Source organism: Micromys minutus (assembly GCF_963924665.1).
Source record: "Micromys minutus genome assembly, chromosome: 6".
In the NCBI taxonomy this organism is placed as follows: domain Eukaryota; kingdom Metazoa; phylum Chordata; class Mammalia; order Rodentia; family Muridae; genus Micromys; species Micromys minutus.
The window spans coordinates 63,107,799-63,127,229 of record NC_137975.1 but is presented as its reverse complement, the minus strand read 5'-3'; the positions used below and the strand labels follow the sequence as shown (position 1 = coordinate 63,127,229).

Here is a 19,431-nt window from a genome sequence, read left to right as displayed (position 1 = left end):
CACAGGGATGAAGGAATTTAATTTTATCTTTTTTTGCGTTGGTAACTTGTAAATTAAGATGAGTGGCCGCTCTCCTGCAGTGTGTCGATCGTTTGCGATATATGATGCGTGCTATCCTCACCGAGACACAGTCTGTGGGGGCTAGAAAGTTCCACCAGTGAGCAGGGAGCTGGAGCACTTTCTGCACAAGCATGAAGCCCTGAGTTCAGATCCCCAGAACCCATGTACAAACCAGGCAGAACCGAGCACTCCAGCAATCCTAAAACTGTGGCTGGCAGAGGAGACTGGGGGTTACTGTCGGGCAGTTTAGCTGAAGAAGCAAGGTATTTCAGTGAAAGACACTTAAAAAAAAAAAAACAGAGCAAAGCATGCTCGTTGGCCAGTGACACCTAAAAATTAAGAGGTTTTTGGAACCCGGGAGGTCTCGGACTGCTGTTCCGCGGCTGTCATCATGCCCCAGAATGAATATATTGAATTTCACCGCAAAAGATATGGATATCGTTTGGACTACCATGAGAAAAAGAGAAAGAAAGGAGGTCGGTCGGGAGGCCCATGAACACTCAAAGAAAGCAAAAAACAAAAAAAAAAACAAAAAAAAAAAAAAAAGATTGGCCTGAAAGCTAAGCTCTACCATAAACAGCGCCTTGCCAAGAAAATACAAATGGAAAAAAAAAAAAAAAAGATTAAGGTACATGAAAAGGCCCTGCCTATCTGCTGGACAGAGAGGAGCAGACGAGAGCAAAAGTGCTTTCCAACATGATTAAGCAGAAACAAAAAGAAAAGGTGGGAAAATGGGAGGTTCCTCTACCCAAAGCTAGTGCCCAAGGACAAACGGAAGTATTGAAGGTTATTTGAACAGGAAAAAAAAAAAAGGAAGGCATGGAAGAGAATGGTTATTAAAGTCTGCTTTGTTGGTGATGGTTTTACAAGAAAACCACCTAAATATAAAAGGTTCATTAGGCCAATGGGTCTGGGTTTCAAAAAATCTCTTGTCACACACCATGAGCTGAAAGCTATATGCCTATACTTGGTGTGAAAAAGAATCCATTATCCCCATTACATACAACTCTGGGTATGATCACCAAAGTTACAGTTATTGAAGTGAAAGTGAGCGAGTTGGGCCTTGAGACACGAGGAGGCAAGGTTGTTGGGGGAAAGAAGCCGGAGTTACCCACAATCCTGAAAACAACGGGTACGCAAATTCTGTCTTCCTAGTTTGACAGTGACGTCATACAAGTCATTCCACTCACTAGCAAAGACTACACACCGCCAGGGAAACACCTTCGCCATGATCTTTCTGAACTACCAATTGCCTTACCCCATGTGCAGTCATCAAGAAGTATTTATTAAATTGTAAAGGGAAATAAAACACTGCCCAATTTTACAGCAAACAAACAAATAAACAGTAAAGATTGAAAAGAAAGTACCTGGCATCCTGGCTCCCATATGCTACTACATGGACAAACACACCTGTATTGAGCACACACAAAGGCACACACAAAAGATAAAAAAGATATTAGAATAGCAATAAGATATAGTCCATAACGATATCTGATAGAACTTTCATCCCACCTAAGCCATTGGGTTCTCTGCTTTAAATGTGTTGTCCCAGGAGAGAGAGGGTGAGTCTCACAAGGTTAAGATACACACTGTCAGCTTGCAAACCCACTGTATCTAGGTCTAAAACACACACACTCCTTGTTTCGCATAGGACCACATGCCTTATACTTGATCCTGACGGAACTCCGAGGAGAAAGGAAAAATATTCCTCAAACACATTTATCATGGCAGAATGCTCGGGCACAGCCCAGGGGGTGAGTTGTGTGTCAGTCAGGACCTGTGCAATTTGATGGCAACTTCTGAGGAGAACTGAAGGCACCAAGCCTCAGCATTGAGCCTGTAGTTGTCCCTTTCTGTTTGCTCATGTTAGGATTTCTTCTTCAGCCTAGATGAGTCTGTTTGTATTGATTTCACACTTTTGGTATTTAATTTTTTTTTCAGCCTTATCCCTCTCGTGTTTTGGGTTTTTGTTTGTTTTTTTGACTGGCTCAACTTTCTTCCTTGCCTCTTTGTTCTGAGTCCCATAGGGCCAGAATTCACACTAGCGTGAGCTCTAGTTTCCAGTTGATACAGGAAATTCAAAACAAGAGGTCATTGTTCTCTAATATTTGATGGCATAGGCACTGCCAAAGTATACATTTTATTATTATTTTATTTTGATTCTCACATATTTCTCCACTCTCATTTCCACACATGGTGTTTTTAGTGGTATAACTCCCATCTTTAATGCTTGCATATCAAATTTAAAGGATTTAATTTACACTTTACATTTTAATGGCCGTCCTCCAGTGCCCTTGGCGTTGAATGCATACAGCTGTAAGCTCCTGGCCCATCATCTGCTTCATCTGAATCCTTTCACATCTTTTCGTTTCTTGGATCTGCTGCTCAGTCGTAGAGTGTGGGGCAGACAATTGGTGTCGGGTTCATTTAGACAGGAGAACCTGATAGGTTAGACTTTCATTCCATACTAGCGCGGCAATAGAGCTTGTGAGAAGAGATTCTTCTGGAGAGCAGCTATTTTATTTTTGGAAGGATTTTGGAGATTTGTGTTGGCCTCACTGATGCTGAGCTCTGCAACATTTCATCTAGAGAAGTTTTCAGCAAACACAGTGTCTCATGCACTCTGCTGCCCTGTAAATTCCACTTGAGCCAAGAACATGGTGTGCCAACTCCTGAATGCTGTCTGGTCCCTTGTTCCTTTCCAAACATGTGTGGCACTAGGGCTTGTTTGCACTGCATAAGAACAGTATCTGTAACATACTGTTAGATGAGAAAAAGAGAGGAGCTAGAGAAGGTAACACTTTTGGGTGGTTAGGAGCAAAATCTTGGCTGAATTTGCCTTGAATCGGGGCGAGTATGTGTGGGGTGTGTGTGTGTGTGTGTGTGTGTGTGTGTGTGTGTACAAATGTGTGCCAGAGGACAATGCTCATTATTTCTTTTCAGAACCTCTCTACCTTTATACTGAGACAGGGGCCCTCACTAGCGAATAGCTTGCTGAATAGTCTGGCTCTGGCCAGAAAGCCCCTGGAAGCTACCTATCTCTACCTCCCAAGTACAGGGATTAGAAGCACACAGCATCAAGCCAGGCTTTTTAACATAAATTCTGAACAGGGAACTCAGCTCTTCATGCTTGTGCAAGAAGCACATGACCAGCTGAATCTGGAGCTGTGTCCCCAGCCCTTGAATCAACTCTTAATCCCGCCTCTAAAAAACTATGTGACCCTAGCCACCACTAGACTTCCCAATACCTCCATCTTCTCATGAGACAAGTAAGTAATTGACTCAGTTTACAACGTGGAGGCAAGGACTGAATGACTTAATACATACGGTGCCTGGTGTGAAGCAAGTGCTTAAAATATGCTTGCATAATTCTGCAGAAGGCCAGATTTTAGAAGTACATGCCATTCCCCCTAACAAATATTTAGTTATTAAGTAAACTCTTGCCTGTGGTTACCTCAGGGGACTGAGAAGGAGAGGCAAGAGAGAAAGAACTGGGTTTCTACTTTCTGCTTTATAAACGCAGATATTGTTTTAAATTTAAGTTTACTCATGACTGAAATGCTTGCTAGGTCAGGGGTCAGCATAGACTGAGGAGCCAGCCTGCCCCTGTGTGTCCTGGCTTCTGCCTTTGCAGTGACCCTGGGGTGAGAGACTTTTAAACACTAGGTGCATCCATATCTTTGTGCATGTGGGGGAAGTTGGATGGGGGAATGTACAGGTAACCAGCCTCAGCTATGGCCCTTCGGGTACTATCTGCTTTGGGTTTTGCTTTTGTTTAAGTGTGTGTGCATGTGGACGGATGCAGAAGCGCTGCAGTGTGCAAGACTTCTTTACTCCTACCTTGGTTCCTCTTCAGTTTCACTATTTTATGTATATGTGTTTTGTTGCATGTATATCTGTGTACCAGATATGTTAACAAGTACCAGGTTATGTGTGCCTGCTACTCCAGTGTCCAGAAGAGTCATTGGATCCCATGGAACTAGAGTTCCAGACAGTTGTAAATCACCATGTCTGTGCTAAAAATCGATCCCTGTTCTCCTAAAAGAGCTGCAGTAAACACTGACCCATCATTCCATCTCTCTACCTTGTTTTTGAGGCAGGGTCTCTCCTGTTATTTCTGCCCTTGCCCTGCATATAACTTCCCATTGATTCTCCTGACTCTTCTCCACCTCAGTCCTCACTTTAGGAGGCTGGGGCAGGGGTTACAGATGTAAACTATTGTATCTGGCTTTTGTTGTTTTGTTTTAACTCAGTATCCAGGAATCAAAGTCATTGGGGTTACATGTCAAGTGTCTTTACCAGCTGAGCTATACCACCCGCCCCCACCTTTTTCTTTGACACAAAGTGTCTCATTGATGTAGAACTCTTTGAGGTAAGGCAAGACTGCAACAAACCCTAGCAATCTCCCTCTCCAGTGCTGGGATGATACGGGTGTTAACCACACCTCCTTTTCCTGCCTATCCTGGGAAATATAAGACAGGTCTTCAGACTCACAAGGCAAACACATTACTAAGCTGCCTCCACACCATAAAGACATACCACTCCAGACTGATTCCCGAAGAGAATTGGAGTTTTCTGTATTAGTGAGTACGAGGATGTTTTCCAGAGTTTTCCTGGCAAGACGGAGTATTATGACATTTTTCTGAAGCTCTTTCATCTCTGTTCGTGCCAGAGTTTGTCCATCTCAGCCTTATTGACACTTGAAAGCAGACAAAACTTCGTCCTCAGCATCCTTAGCATCTACCCACTAGATTTCCAGAACACATTCTCTTCAGGTTATAACAAGAGTAACAGCTCCAGACATTGCCAAATTTCCCCAAGGGGAAGAGCCTTCTGAAGTGAGAACCGTCACCTTAAAGTCTATTTTAAAAAAAGTGAGCTTTTGTAAATCTTAGAAAAACCCATTCCATAGCCAATCAGAGAGGAGCATTCTGTTTATCTTACCGTTTCAGAGAAACTGCTAAGGATCAGGCTGGGTGTGCTGGGTGTTTTCTGTCACTTCTGTTCAGTCCGCAAGTATTGAATTCTGCATTATTCCACAACAAGGAAGCAAGGTCAGAAGGCTCTGTGACCTGCCAGGTATTGGAGTCAGGGACATGTCCTGACTTTCAGGGGCTGTGGCAGGGCTCCTTCTGAGTTAGCAGTTCTAAAGTGGAGGTGTCAGGAGAATCCGTGGGAAGCTTTCATATGGGGGACGGGGACAGAAATAAAAGGAGAGACCCTGCCTCTAAAACAAGGTAGAGGGGATGAAGAGATGTGTCAGCAGGGCTCAACACACTGCTTCTGCTTTGGATGATTTGGACTTGGTGTTTTGTTGTTGTTGTTGTTTGTTTGTTTGTTTGTTTTATTTTGTTTTTTACAATTAGGTGTATGTACAAAGTTGGGATATGCAAACCAACGGGAATAGTAGCAAAAATCAGATATGTGGGATGTGTCCAGCTATAAAGGCAATCTTTTAAGTGTGAATCTTTAAAAGAACATGGGGAATCTGGCTTGTTAATACTGACAGCGTAAATAGTGGGCCAAATGAACGGTCGTCATTGGCTAACCTAGCTGTTGGCATATCCACATCGGTCCAAATGGGATTGTTTTTTCCACTAGAAAATTTTTACTCTGCTTTCTATGCATACATACATATCTATATGTTTGGTTGTGTGTACATACATGTTTACATGAATAAGCCCATGTTCACACGTGCCACAGGATACATATGAAGGTCAGAGGACACCCTCTCGTTTCAGTCCCCACTTTCTGCCTTACTTGAGGTAGAGTTACCTTGTATTCTGACTGTGTATAATAAGCTAGCTGGCCAGCAAGTTTTTAGGGACCCTCCTGCCTGCCTCCCATCTCACCACAGGAGAGCTGGAATGAAAGACGCACTATGACATTTCCCTTTTACTTGGATTCTAGGGCATCCAAACACAGGTCCTCACTCTAGAGTGGCCAGTGCTTTGCTAGCTGAGCCATCTCCTGACCCCCTGAGATCTTTAAGCAAAATCATTTTCAGTTATGTAAGATCAAGGGGCGTTTTCTCAACATGCGGCTTCTTCCCTTCCACAAGAAAAGCATAGCAGCCACAGGGAATGACACTGAACGACCTTCAAAATGTAGAAAACCAGTAAGTAAATCTTAGATTGTAAAGGTCTCCTCTCCTCCAAGAACCCTGGGGACAGTGCACTAACTGTCTCTGGTAAGGGGGTCTTACTGGTATTTAAAAAGAACTACTCATATTTGCTTTTCACTTTATCCCATGTCTCTAAAAACGCTAATTAAGACAGAAAAAAAAATGTCCTAGGCCTGAAAGGTGCTCATGGAGATCCACAACCCTCCAACTTAGATGTTTGTTTTTAAGGTAAAACTGTGTGAGCCGATGCCAAGCCTTTCCCATTTTGTTGTCACGGTCGAATAAAAGCTTATGAAAGGCAGCAACCAGGCGGGCAGTCTGATACATCATCTTTTTCAAAACAAGCTTTCTCCCTTTTAAGTGGAATTTTATCCCACTTTTGGCATTCAGGGATGTTTTGTTCACAACAAGAATCATTGTACCATATTAGGCAACGTCTCTCCTCCTCACAGCTTGAAATGAAGACGAGGGCTAAGTTCACAAGTTTGATTCCCTTTAAAGACATGTTTGATTGCAAAGCTCTGTCCACACTGTTTGATATCCTCTGCGGACCGCATGACTGAGCTAAGCTGAGTTCCAAGTCTGTAGTCTGGGACAGCCTGCTGCTTAGGCACACCGTATAGCAAGTTGTTCTTTGAGTCAACTTTGCCACCTAGTGGTCGGATGTGATCTTTCTGTTCGTGATGACCTAGCTGTTAAGTGCTGTAATGAACTATGACAGGAAACAGACACTCCTGTCCAGAGCAGAGACCCAAAATAAGCCCTAAACATGACAGACAACGGGACACGGGATTCTCCAAAGAGGAAATGCCTTGGAGCTGGTCTTTCAAAAAACATGGTTGCAGACTGCAAAAGACTTCCCACAAGTAGGATAAGAAGAAGAATTAAAATGGAGGTAAACGTAGAGAGAACTGGAGAGGCTCAATAGTTAAGAGCACTTGTTGCTCTTGCTTGGGACATGGATTTGGTTCCCAGGCTCTGTGGGTGGATTCAAAGCCATCTGTAACTGCAAGCCCCGGGAGACTGATCCCCTCTTCTGACCTCTCTGGATGCCAAAGCACACAGGTGGCGCGCACACATACAACAAGCAAAACATTCACACATTAAATAAGCAAGTTTAACTTAACGTGTAAAGCAATAGAATTAATTTAGATGCTGGGAGTGGGAAGTAACTTAGACTTTCCAAATACTTTAGGAGGGTTAAAAATTGAGAGTTGCGGCTCGGTTTTCCGGATAGATGGTGGGGCTACAGTGCTTTGTGGACCAGTGGGACAAAGGACTAAAAACTATAAAAGAATAACTGACCTGAACCTTATTTCCGGGTTCCTTACCTTCTTTGATACCACTGGTCAAGTGAACAAATCTAGTTTTTTTCATTTTGTACGATAGCTTGTGAATGCCCACAGGGAGGGATTTCTTACTGCCTGCCTGAGTTTCTGACTAATTTTTTTTTTAAGATTTTTATTCATGTCTTGGCTCTCAGTTGTAGGACAAATCAGAAACACGGAGGCTGTGACTTCTGGATTCCACAGACCAAAAGCAGCAGCTTGAAAGAGGTGGTTTTAAGGAGATGTGCTGATGATATGTCCAAATTAATTTTTTTTTTTACTTCTAGTCTTTTTTTTTTTTTTTTTTTTTTTTACCTTTTGAAAAAAAAAAAAAAGTTCAAGAGCCAGCGAGATGGATCAACACATAGAGGCATTTGCCACCAACCCTGCTGTCCTGAGCTACATTTTCTGCACCAACTCCCCCAAATTGTCTTCTGACCTCCACGTGTGCACCATCTCACATGTACCCACACGTGTATGTCACACATACAAAAAGATAAGCTAATAAATAAACATAATAAAAACATTTTAAACAGATTTATTTCTGTATAGTTGACATTCTCAACATGGTAAGAGAGTCAATGGTTTCTACCATGACACAGACTTACATACCTGTTACAGCAGATTATTGTATGTATGGTTAAAGCTACACAAATTCACTTGTTTTGTTTTAACAAAGTGCAGTTAGGATTGACTTCAGTCCTCAAGTTATATATGAGAGAAGTAAACTAGTCTAAAGTATTCACTTGATTGTTTAACCAAATAGGTTAATCAAAAAAACATTAGTTGTGGATAATCAAAGCCTTCCTTCAAAAGTGCAGGGAACAAAAAAAATTTTTTTTTTGATTATATAACTAAGGCCAAGGTGGTTCTATTAATTAGAAATAGCTAGGTCTGGTTTTGAAATGCCTGTCTTTAGACTGTATCTGTTTCTTAGGATTCTGCCTATCTTGCTCTTCACTCATCTTTTTCATTTGTCTTTCTTACACTCAGATTTTGTACACAGATACAAAGGTGGTGAACAGAACCCAGCACCCCCAAAGATGGTAGACCTTTCTGTCTTCCTAGCATCCACACGCACTGACCAAACGGATGCTCTTTGTTTGGATATGTAATGTCAAGTCCATTGCTGTGTTCATGGACTCAGGGCCAGGTGGCAGATGCCTGTCTCAAAACATGCTAGAAGAATGTCAGGCTGAACACAAAAGAATATCTGAAAGACTGCCTAAGCACAGGCATCTGCTGTGTCACCCCTTGACAAGAAAAGATGAAAGAAAACAGACAAGAAACCTTGGGATTTCTGGATATTATGTTTATTTGTAATAAAATCAACACGGTCATCATCAGACAAAGAAACAATACACCAGAACATGATTTCGTTACCTTGACAGCAGAACCCTGGACCATGCCACAATGGCAAAGGACCCTTGCAGTGGATGTCGATGCATGACACAGAGTGGCTCTGGGCTGGTAAAAAGGTGTAAACAAGGCTGCTGTGCAAACCTGGCAGACAGAAAAGGAAACTTAGCCACTGTGTCTAAGAACCTTTGCAGAACATAAGACCCTAGGAAGATAGTCTCTCCAGAAAGTATATAAGAAATAAGCATGCTATAAAATGTTACAAAAATTAAGCATATCACATACTTCAATAATGTTTTAAAGAGATGATGTCACCAGCTAAAGATGTCGCTCCCTTACTAAGTTCTCCACCACCACCACTATGCAGGGAGGCCCTGGTAGATTCCTCAACCCCAATTATACTAGGTGTGCTGAAACATGCCTTTAATGTGTACACTCCAGAGGTAGAGACAGAAGAATAAGACTTCAAGGTCATCCTTGGCTACATAATATGTTTGAGACCAGCCTGAGCTATATAAGGATCTGTTCCCAAACAAACAAGAATAAAAATAGAGGCGGTGTTAAGTGAAATGGTAGACGCTCTTTTCTCTCTTGCCTTGGGTTGGCTTGGGTCACTCTGGTGAGGCTTGAATAGCTGGTATCACCTTCAAGTCACTTATGTTCATCATTTCTTCAGGTGGATAAAATGCCAGCGACTCACATGCATTTACCAAGTAGGATGACTGTATGACTGTGTACAACCACATGACTATGGTTGAATAATTGCCACATAAGCATCTGCTGCTTTTTCCCTGTGAAAGTAGAAGTGAGTAAATCTGCTGAGTTTGCTGTCAACATTCCAAGAAATATCTGTACAAATGTGAGGGAATGCACCAAGTCCAGTTCCTTGGCTAATTATTCTACCTTGGAACAAATCAATCCCAGCATGCCCTTGACTCATGCTCTTCACATGAGAGGATTAACTTGGTCATGTTCAGCTGCCTTGAAATTTGCATCTTGTAACACACATCCTAACTGTAGAATACACAGCCAAGTGTGGTGCATGCCTTATCCCAGCTCCAGAGGCTGAGGCAGGAAAGTCACAGGTTTGAGGGCTAAAGACTGAGTTCCAGACTTTCTTGGGTTACAGATTGAGACCCTCCCTCAGAACAATTTGTGGGGACACAGGGATGGGTAAACAGGAGTGGGAAGGAAATTAAGAGAAGTTCAGTTGATAGTGTATAACTGTCAAAGAACAAATGTCATTTTCACATATGTGTGTGTGTGTGTGTGTGTGTGTGTGTGTGTGTGTATAAAATGTAAGTTGCCACCCAAAGAACATGACAAAGAACAAAGATGTTTTCTGACTCCATCTTTTCTCTTTTTTTCCCCAGACTATGTCAGAGAGTCACAATGACCTTGCACGGTAACAGTACAACCTCGCCTTTGTTTCCCAACATCAGCTCTTCCTGGGTGCACAGTTCCTCCGAGGCGGGGCTGCCCTTGGGGACAGTCACTCAGTTGGGCAGCTACAACATTTCACAAGCAGCTGGGAACTTCTCCTCAAACGACACCTCCAGCGACCCTCTGGGGGGTCACACCATCTGGCAGGTGGTCTTTATTGCATTCTTAACTGGCTTCCTGGCACTGGTGACCATCATTGGCAACATCCTTGTCATTGTGGCTTTCAAAGTCAACAAACAGCTGAAGACAGTAAACAACTACTTCCTCTTAAGCCTAGCCTGCGCGGATCTGATCATCGGGGTCATTTCCATGAACCTGTTCACCACCTACATCATTATGAACCGCTGGGCACTGGGGAACTTAGCCTGCGACCTCTGGCTTTCTATTGACTATGTGGCCAGCAATGCGTCCGTCATGAATCTGCTGGTCATCAGCTTTGACAGGTACTTTTCCATCACCAGGCCACTCACCTACCGAGCCAAACGAACAACAAAACGAGCCGGTGTGATGATCGGTCTGGCTTGGGTCATCTCCTTTGTTCTGTGGGCTCCTGCCATCTTGTTCTGGCAATACTTCGTAGGGAAGAGAACTGTGCCCCCGGGAGAATGTTTCATTCAGTTTCTGAGTGAGCCCACCATCACCTTCGGCACGGCGATCGCTGCCTTTTACATGCCCGTCACCATCATGACTATTTTATACTGGAGGATCTATAAGGAAACTGAGAAACGGACCAAAGAGCTGGCCGGGCTACAGGCCTCTGGGACGGAAGCGGAAGCAGAAAACTTCGTCCACCCCACCGGCAGTTCTCGGAGCTGTAGCAGCTACGAACTGCAACAGCAAGGCGTGAAACGCTCGTCCAGGAGGAAGTACGGTCGCTGTCACTTCTGGTTCACGACCAAGAGCTGGAAGCCCAGTGCTGAGCAGATCGACCAAGACCACAGCAGCAGCGACGGCTGGGACAACAACGACGCTGCTGCCTCCCTGGAAAACTCTGCTTCTTCCGATGAAGAGGACATCGGCTCGGAGACCAGGGCTATCTACTCCATTGTGCTCAAACTCCCAGGACACAGCACCATCCTCAGCGCCACCAAGCTACCCTCCTCAGACAACCTGCAGGTGCCAGACCAGGGCCTGGGGACTGTGGATGTAGAGAGGAATGCCCACAAACTCCAGGCCCAGAAGAGCGTGAGTGACGGGGACAACTGTCAGAAGGATTTCTCCAAGCTTCCCATCCAGTTAGAGTCTGCCGTGGACGCAGCCAAGAACCCAGACGCCAACTCCTCGGTGGACAAGACCGCAGCTGCTCTACCCCTGTCCTTCAAGGAAGCCACGCTGGCTAAGCGATTTGCTCTCAAGACCCGAAGTCAGATCACCAAGCGGAAAAGGATGTCGCTCATCAAGGAGAAGAAGGCCGCCCAGACGCTCAGTGCCATCTTGCTGGCCTTCATCATCACATGGACCCCCTACAATATCATGGTCCTGGTGAACACCTTCTGTAACAGCTGCATACCCAAAACCTATTGGAATCTGGGCTACTGGCTGTGCTATATCAACAGCACTGTGAACCCCGTGTGCTATGCCCTGTGCAACAAAACCTTCAGAACCACCTTCAAGATGCTTCTCTTATGCCAGTGTGACAAAAGGAAGAGACGCAAACAGCAGTACCAGCAGAGACAGTCGGTCATTTTTCACAAGCGAGTGCCTGAGCAGGCCTTGTAGGAAAGGGGGTGTGTCAACAGCAGTGACCGCACATACACATCAGCCCACACAGCCTAGCAGGAGTCTGGCGCAGGTGGGGGGCCATTCCTGATGGTGATCAAATGGGTCTTCATCAACCTCACAGGAGAGGAGCTGCCTATTTACTGATCCATTGACTAACTGATTTTTTGGTCCAGTGCCAATTCAGGAAAGAAGGAAAGAAGCATACTGCTAAGTATAAAGAAACGTATTCTGAAACAGACTTTTGAGTGGATTTTTTTTTCCTTTAAGAGAAAAGAAAAATCATTGTCTCAGAGCAAGTACCCTCAGAAATTGGTCTGCCTGGGTCTTGTAATGCCTGTTGGCTCTGCAATGGCTAGTGAGCCTCGACACACTAGTTACCATGTCTTCTCCCTAAGGGTCCCAAAGTGTCTGTCCAGATCCCATGCGAAGCACGGCGGGCTTGAAAAAAAAAAAAAATCCGTGGTTCTGAGTTCTTTTGTATATTTGCAAAGCAGACGACACGACTTGTCCCCCATCAGCTTCTATCCCTTTTCAGTGTGTTGTTAAACTCTCTTTGTGGACTTGACTCTTGGTTCTTGCCAAGGACTGTTTTGTGCAGTTCGAGTTTCATACAAATTAAATTGTACATGAATATATGCATACCTATATATGTGTGAGTTCCGCACGCACACACATGGTGTATATAACAGGATGGGGAACATTGAACTGAAAGGAAGTTCCTACTGTACTTTGGTCACAGGAACTCTCTGGGATCCTCAGATGATATGAAACTGAACTAAGCCCAGCTTAATGTTGTGTTCTGGTTTGGGTTTTGGACACCGGAGCTACTTTCCACAAACCACCCTGAAGAATCATATCCAGCAGAGAGAAGCCAGACCTTCTCAACAGTCTTGGGGGTCAGTCAGCAACGTGTCTCGACTGGACCCATACTGTCCCCTGTGCTGTTAGCTCTCTGTTGATAGAGCTAAATGAACCAGGGCCCCTCCGAGCTCAGAAGAACGAACTTCTTTCTGTACATGTTTGAATTTAGTCATCCAAATCTGAATGTTCCAAAATGAAATTTCTGGGATCTACACTGCTTGAAACTCAGTCCTAGAGTCACCTTTGAATGTCACATACAGCAATATATCTACATTTACATAGAAAAATCAAAGGAAATAGAAAATGCTGTGCTCGGAGCTGACAGCGAGTATTGTACTTCCCTTCCTGCCACTTGGCACCTTCTGAAAGGAAGCAGGGCTTACCTCCTGTCACTTAGCAGGAGCCAGGACCTTCTGGTAGTCACTGTATAACCTTCACCCGGGAACTGTTGTCTAGGAAGCCATGCGTCCTCTGAAGAAAGAATTGCACTTGAAAAAGTATTACTTCAAAATCGACTTCTTTCCATTGTGACAACTGAATTTTGCATCATCCTTTGAATTGCCCCCAAGTGCACCGTGTTTCCTCTGGGGGAGGGGTCTGCCGCACTCATTCCCCTGGCTGCTGTATTGTTGGGTTTCTTCTTTCCCTTCTGCTGGGACTGTGTGGGGAGCGGGTGGGGTGGGAGGGTGGGAGGGCTGTGGAGAACCCTTCCCTTGTGCAGGGCATCCATCCGTGTTGTGAACCCAGAGCTGGGGCCAAAGCTGCTTTTGTATTCAGTGTGAGGTGGTGTTTACAGCCGACTTGGACATCAGTGGGTGTGTTCTCAGTAGTGTGTCTGTACCTGAACTATTTAATGTTGTGTCATGTTTATATAAAGAATATTTATGCATACTTTATCATGTGTTTATTTAGTGTTGATAAATATGACTCCCTCCATTGCGATGTTGATTCTTTAGGGTCCACTCGAGTCACAACTAATGTCCAGTGAGCTTTTTCCATGTGGCTAAGAAGAGGAAAACCATCACCTGGTTGCCATCTGAGAGCAGCTGACTCCTTGTAGGTAGTAAGCCCCTGTCACTGAAAACCACTCTTTAGCCAACCCAATGTGACCCAGAAAGGCAAACCTCCTCCGTGGTGTCTAGAACCACATTGCAAGGAACAAAAAGAAATTCCATATCATAGGAAGGATTTTCTTTTAATGCTTGACCCTCATTTAAGCAAAAAAAAAAAAAAAAAAACAAGGAAACTCGGAGACTATTTTATCCTAAGTAAAGTCATGTGCAAAAGCCGTGTTCTTCACCTGGGACGCATCTAGTAAGGTATCGCACTGTATGTGATGACTCCTGCCAATATTAAGTATGTGGATTCTCATTCAAGTCTCACTGTACATCGATCGGGAATTCCAATCTTCCTGGAAACTCCCATTCTTCCCCCTTCCCCAAAGAGCTCTTCAAAAAAAATTTTTTAAGTAGAAAAGTCTTGAGCTTGAGCAGAAATTCAAGGGTAAATTGGGATTCCACTTAAACATCATTACCTCCAGCCTCTTGTCCAAGATGCCAATAGTTTAAAAACCACAAAATCCCTAAGACACTAACTTTCCTTCTTAGCTATTGGGTTACAATGAATAAGCCTCTTACAGGCAAAAGCTGCTTCTCATCTCTCTTGGCTGTTTATGGAAAGGTATGTCCAACTGTTGGGTCATTTCAGAAAAGAAAAATAAACAAAATAGATTCTTTTGCATGAAGAGCTCAGAGGTCTAGCTGAAGATGCCGTTGAGCACTTGTGAGTACGTGTATTATGTGACCATTTCTCAAAAGGGCTTGCCCTACAGCAGGCATCCAGCTCGTACTGAGGATCAAGACTTATCCCCAGCCTTAGACTAGAACTACTCCATCCCATAAGAATGAGGCTTTCGGAGCTTTCAGGGTTATCCACCATAATTGGAAGATGAAAATAACAGAACCTAAAGTACACCACTTATGCAGACATTAAGAGGGACTCTCTTTCCCTTCCCTTCCCCCTCACCCTCCTCCTTCTCTCTCTCTCCCCCTCTCTCTTCTCTCTCCCTTTCCTTCTCCCCTCTCTCACTGTTTCCCTCCTCTCTGTCTCTCTTCCTCTTTATCTCCCTCGTTGTGTCTCTGTCTCTGTAGTTCTCTGCCTCTCTGTGTCTTTGTCTTCTTCTTTTCATCTGTCTCTCTATTGTTCTGTGTCTCATGCGCGCGCGCACACACACACACACTGCTCTCTGGGCCTTGCCTTTTCCTCTTACTTTAGTATTTCTTGCCTATCCTTTGCCCTGTAGTCTTGCTGTGTTTGTTCCCTATTGTTCTGAACCCCAGTGCATGTTCTCTGTACAGTTCCCATTTTTAGTTATCCTTTAATATATATCACTTCTAGACTCTTAAGAGAAATAAAATGAAACAAAAAATAAGCATTGAACATGGGTGGGACTAAAGACCTAGAAGGCTTATCAACTTTCTTCACTAAGCTTTCAATACTGCTGTGGGTGGACCTTACTCCTCTACGGGGGGGGGGGGGGGGGGGGGGAATGTGTGTGATGAGTGTAGCCAGTGAGAAGGGAACTTAGCTTGAAATCTGCTGAAGAGGTGACTGGTCACCCATGCCCTGGAGAGAGAAATAGGATTAACAACACAGAAGCAAAGGCTGGCGCACCCCAGGGTGATATGAAAGAGGAACCCAGGGTGAGACAGGGATGCCAGCCTTCCCTGAATGAAGGTGAATCAGAGATTAGGGCACTGAGCTCAGTCTGGCATGCACAAAGCCCTGGGTTCAATCATACATAAATCAGGCACCATTGTACATGCCTGTAATCCCAGCATTCAGGTTGGAGCAGGAGAAACAGACATTCAAGGTCATCTTTTGCTACGTACAAAATTCAAGGTCAGCCTAGAATTACATCAGACTCGGTTTCAAGATGGACAAAAAGGAAAAATATATGAGTGTACCACCAGGAAGTTGGATGTTTTGTCTTGGCTGATTTTGAGGACATAAGGTCAGCAGGACAGTTTAGTTAATGAGGAGCCCTGAGTCCTGTGTCTCTCTGTCATGTCTGGTCATGTGTCCTCAGACACACCTGTCAGTTGATGTAAACTCTCTGGGTTACCTCCCAATATTTAAACTAATCCTTCTAGCCTACTTCCTGGAGTCAAACAAGTCACATTGAAGAGTGAAGTGAACAACTCTGGCAGTCAACATACAGGGCAAACCACTGAACGTTCCAGGCTTTAAATACCCCAGAAAGTCATTGATCCTTCAAATGAATGTGAAGAACTCTTTGTTTTGCACTGACTTGGTGTATTTGTACAAACATGCTATTGCATGTGTGTGGAGGTCAGAGGTATGTGTGCAAACATGCTGCCACATGCATGTAGAGGTTGGAGGTATGTGTGCACTTCAGAGGAGTTCATTCTCTCTTCCCACCATGTAGGCTCCAGGGGTCACTCAGGTTCTTAGGCTTGGTGGGAAGCATCTTTTTTTTTTACTATTATTAAATGAAAACTATAATTAAAACACCAACACACAAAAACAAATATGCGTGCACACACGTGCACACACAACTCAACACAATGTGGAGAGACCACAGTCCAATGGAAACATCTACTGTATAACACATACATGTATAGCTCAGGGAACATGGAAAAGGGAACAAAGAGATTGTAAGAAGCAGAATACCAGGAACTCTGCTGTGAAACTGTCTCTCCTAAAAATGGCTGAATAAAAAAGACTTAAGCAATTATAATATTAATAGTCATGCTAATGCAGAAGAGGAAAAAAAATCTCACAGTATCTCACCCCTAGATAAAGAACTGCAGACACTTATTTATAATATCTAGAAGCTGAAATTAACCCAGATGTCCTTCAACAGAGAAATGCATACAGAAAATGTGGTACATTTACACAATTGAGTACTACTCAGCTATTAAAAACAATAACTTCATAAAATTCTTAGGTAAGTGATGGAATTAGAAAAATGTTATCCTGAGTGAAGTAACCCAGTCACAAAAGAACGCACATGGTATGCACTCACTGAAAAGTAAATATCAGCCCAAACGCTTGGAATACCTAACATATAATTCACAGACCACTTGACGCTCAAGAAAAAGTACCAAAGAGTGGATGCTTCAGTCCTTCTTAGAAGGGGGAACAAAATACTCACAGGAGGAAATACAGAGACAAAGTATGGAGTAGAGACAGAATGAAAGGCCATCCACAGACTGCCCCACCTGGGGATCCATCCCATATACAGTCACAAAACCCAGGCATTATTGTGAATGCGAAGAAGTACATGCTGACAGGAGCCTGATATAGCTGTATCCTGAGAGGCTCTGGCAGAGCATGAAAAATACAGAAGTGGATGTTCTTAGGCCACTGTTGGACTGAGAACCGGGCATCCAATGGAAGAGTTACAGAAGGGACTGAAGGAGCTGAAGGGGTTGGTAACCCCATAGGAAGTACAACAATATAAAGCAACCAAACCCCTGAGAACTCCCAGGAACTAAACTATAAACCAAAGAGTACACATTGAGCAACCATCCATTCCACTGTTGAAGGAGATCCGGCTTCTTTGCAGCTCTTGGCTATTGTAAAAAAAGGTTGCTATGAACATAGTGGAGCATGTGTTCCTGTTATATGTTGGAACATCATTTGGGTATGTGCACAGGAGTGGTATAGGTGGGTCCTCAGGGAGTACTATGTCCAATTTTCTGAGTAACCTCCAGACTGATTTCCAGAGTGGTAGTACCAGTCTGCAATCCCACCAACAATGGAGGAGTGTTCCTTTTTCTCCAGATCCTTGACACCATCTGTTTCACCTGTATTTTTGAAATCTATCCAAAATCTTCTGGCTTGTAGAGACTCTGTTGAGAAGTCTGGTGTAATTCTTGACAGGTCTGCCTTTCTATGTTACTTGATCTTTTTGACCGACTGCTTTTAATATTCTGTCTTTTTCTGTGCATTTAGTGTTTTCTTTTTTTTTGTTTTTTTACAGGTTTTGAAAGCATTTTTGTATAAAAGTATATGAATACATTTTTATCAGTACTTGATTTTTTTAAAGGTTTAATAGTATGCATTAAAATCTTACTAGTTACAATGAGCATTAAGTATATGTAAAACAAGATGTAATCTAGAAATAGTCTAAGTTTTCTTGGTGTGTAAAGATTAAGCATAATGGTTTTTCATTTTAATTTTTTTTTTGGCCTTTATTTTTCTTTAACTTCATATAGTCTGTGAGTTGTTTCTGGGGTGTTCAGAGCTTTCTGGGGTTAGTATCCAATTATCAGTGACTGCATATTATGCCTGTTCTTTGGTGACTGGGTTATCTCACTCAGGATAATATTCTCTAGATGCATTCATTTTCTTAAGAATTTCATAAAATCATTGTTTCTAATAGCTGAGTAGTGCTCCATTGTATAAATGTACCACAATTTTTGTATCCATTCATCTACTGAAGGACATCTGGGTTCTTTCCAGCTTCTGGATATTATAAATAGAACTGCTATGAACATTGTGGTGCATGTGTCATTGTTGTATGTTGGAGCTTCTCTGGGATATATACCCAGAAGTGGAATAACTGGGTCTTCAGGTAGTACTATGTCCAATTTTCTGAGGAATCACCAAACTGATTTCCAGACTGGTTATACTAGTTTACAACCCCACCAACAGTGGAGAAGTGTTCTCTTTCTCCGCATCCTTTCCAGCATCTGCTGTCATCTAAATTTTTTATCTTAGCCATTCTGGTTGGTGTAAGATGGAATCTCAGGGTTGTTTTGATTTGTATTTCCCTGATGACTAAGGATGTCGAGCACTTCCTTAGATGCTTCCCAGCCATTTGATATTTCTCAATTGAGAACATTTTGTTTAGCTCTGTACCCCATTTTTAATAGGGTTGTTTGATTCTCTGGTGTCTAACTTCTTGAGTTCTTTGTATACCTTGGATATTAGGCTTCTGTCAGATGTGGGGTTCGTAAAGATCTTTTCCTAATCTGTTGCCTGCCGTTTTGTTTTGACAGTGTTCTTAGCCTTACAGAAACTTTGCAATCTCATTAAGTCCCATTTGTCAATATTTGACCTTAGAGCACAAACCATTGGTCTTCTGTTCATGAAATTTTCTCCTGTGCCTATGTGTTCTAAGGTTTTCCCTACTTTCTCATCTAATAGTTTCAGTGTATCTGGTTTAATGTGGAGATCTTTGATCCACTTGCACTTGACCTTTGTACAAGGAGATAAGAAAGGGTCTATTTTCATTCTTTTACATGCTGAGTGCCAGTTGGACCAACACCACTTGTTGAAGAGGCTGTCCTTTTTCCATTGAATGTTTACAGCTCCTTTGTCAAAAATAAAGTGACCATGTATGTGAGGGCTCATTTCTGGATCTTCTATTCTATTCTATTGATCCACACGCTTATCTCTGTACCAGTACCATGCAGTTCTTTGAGTGTTTTTCTTGTTTCCTCTTTAAAAGCTTCTATTTCTTTCTGCTTTCCCTCCCATTCTTGTTTAAGGATCTCTATCATC

The 19,431-nt window shown here is 43.2% G+C and overlaps 1 protein-coding gene and 1 pseudogene across 2 annotated transcripts in view; both read left to right on the top strand.

Moving 5' to 3' along the window:
- CHRM3 (cholinergic receptor muscarinic 3) overlaps positions 1-12,033 on the top strand; it is a gene marked incomplete at its 3' end in the record, with an annotated part of 136,475 nt that extends 124,442 nt beyond the window's left edge. The window contains exon 2 of the mRNA XM_080917620.1: positions 10,245-12,033. Coding sequence (XP_080773746.1) covers positions 10,264-12,033 — 1,770 coding nt within the window. The 5' untranslated portion in view covers positions 10,245-10,263. The remainder of the gene's footprint in view (positions 1-10,244) is intronic.
- LOC308422024 (ribosome biogenesis protein NSA2 homolog) lies at positions 452-1,036 on the top strand (annotated as a pseudogene). The gene has a single exon. The product of its transcript is annotated as a ribosome biogenesis protein NSA2 homolog (transcript).
- Positions 12,034-19,431: the final 7,398 nt, after the last annotated feature.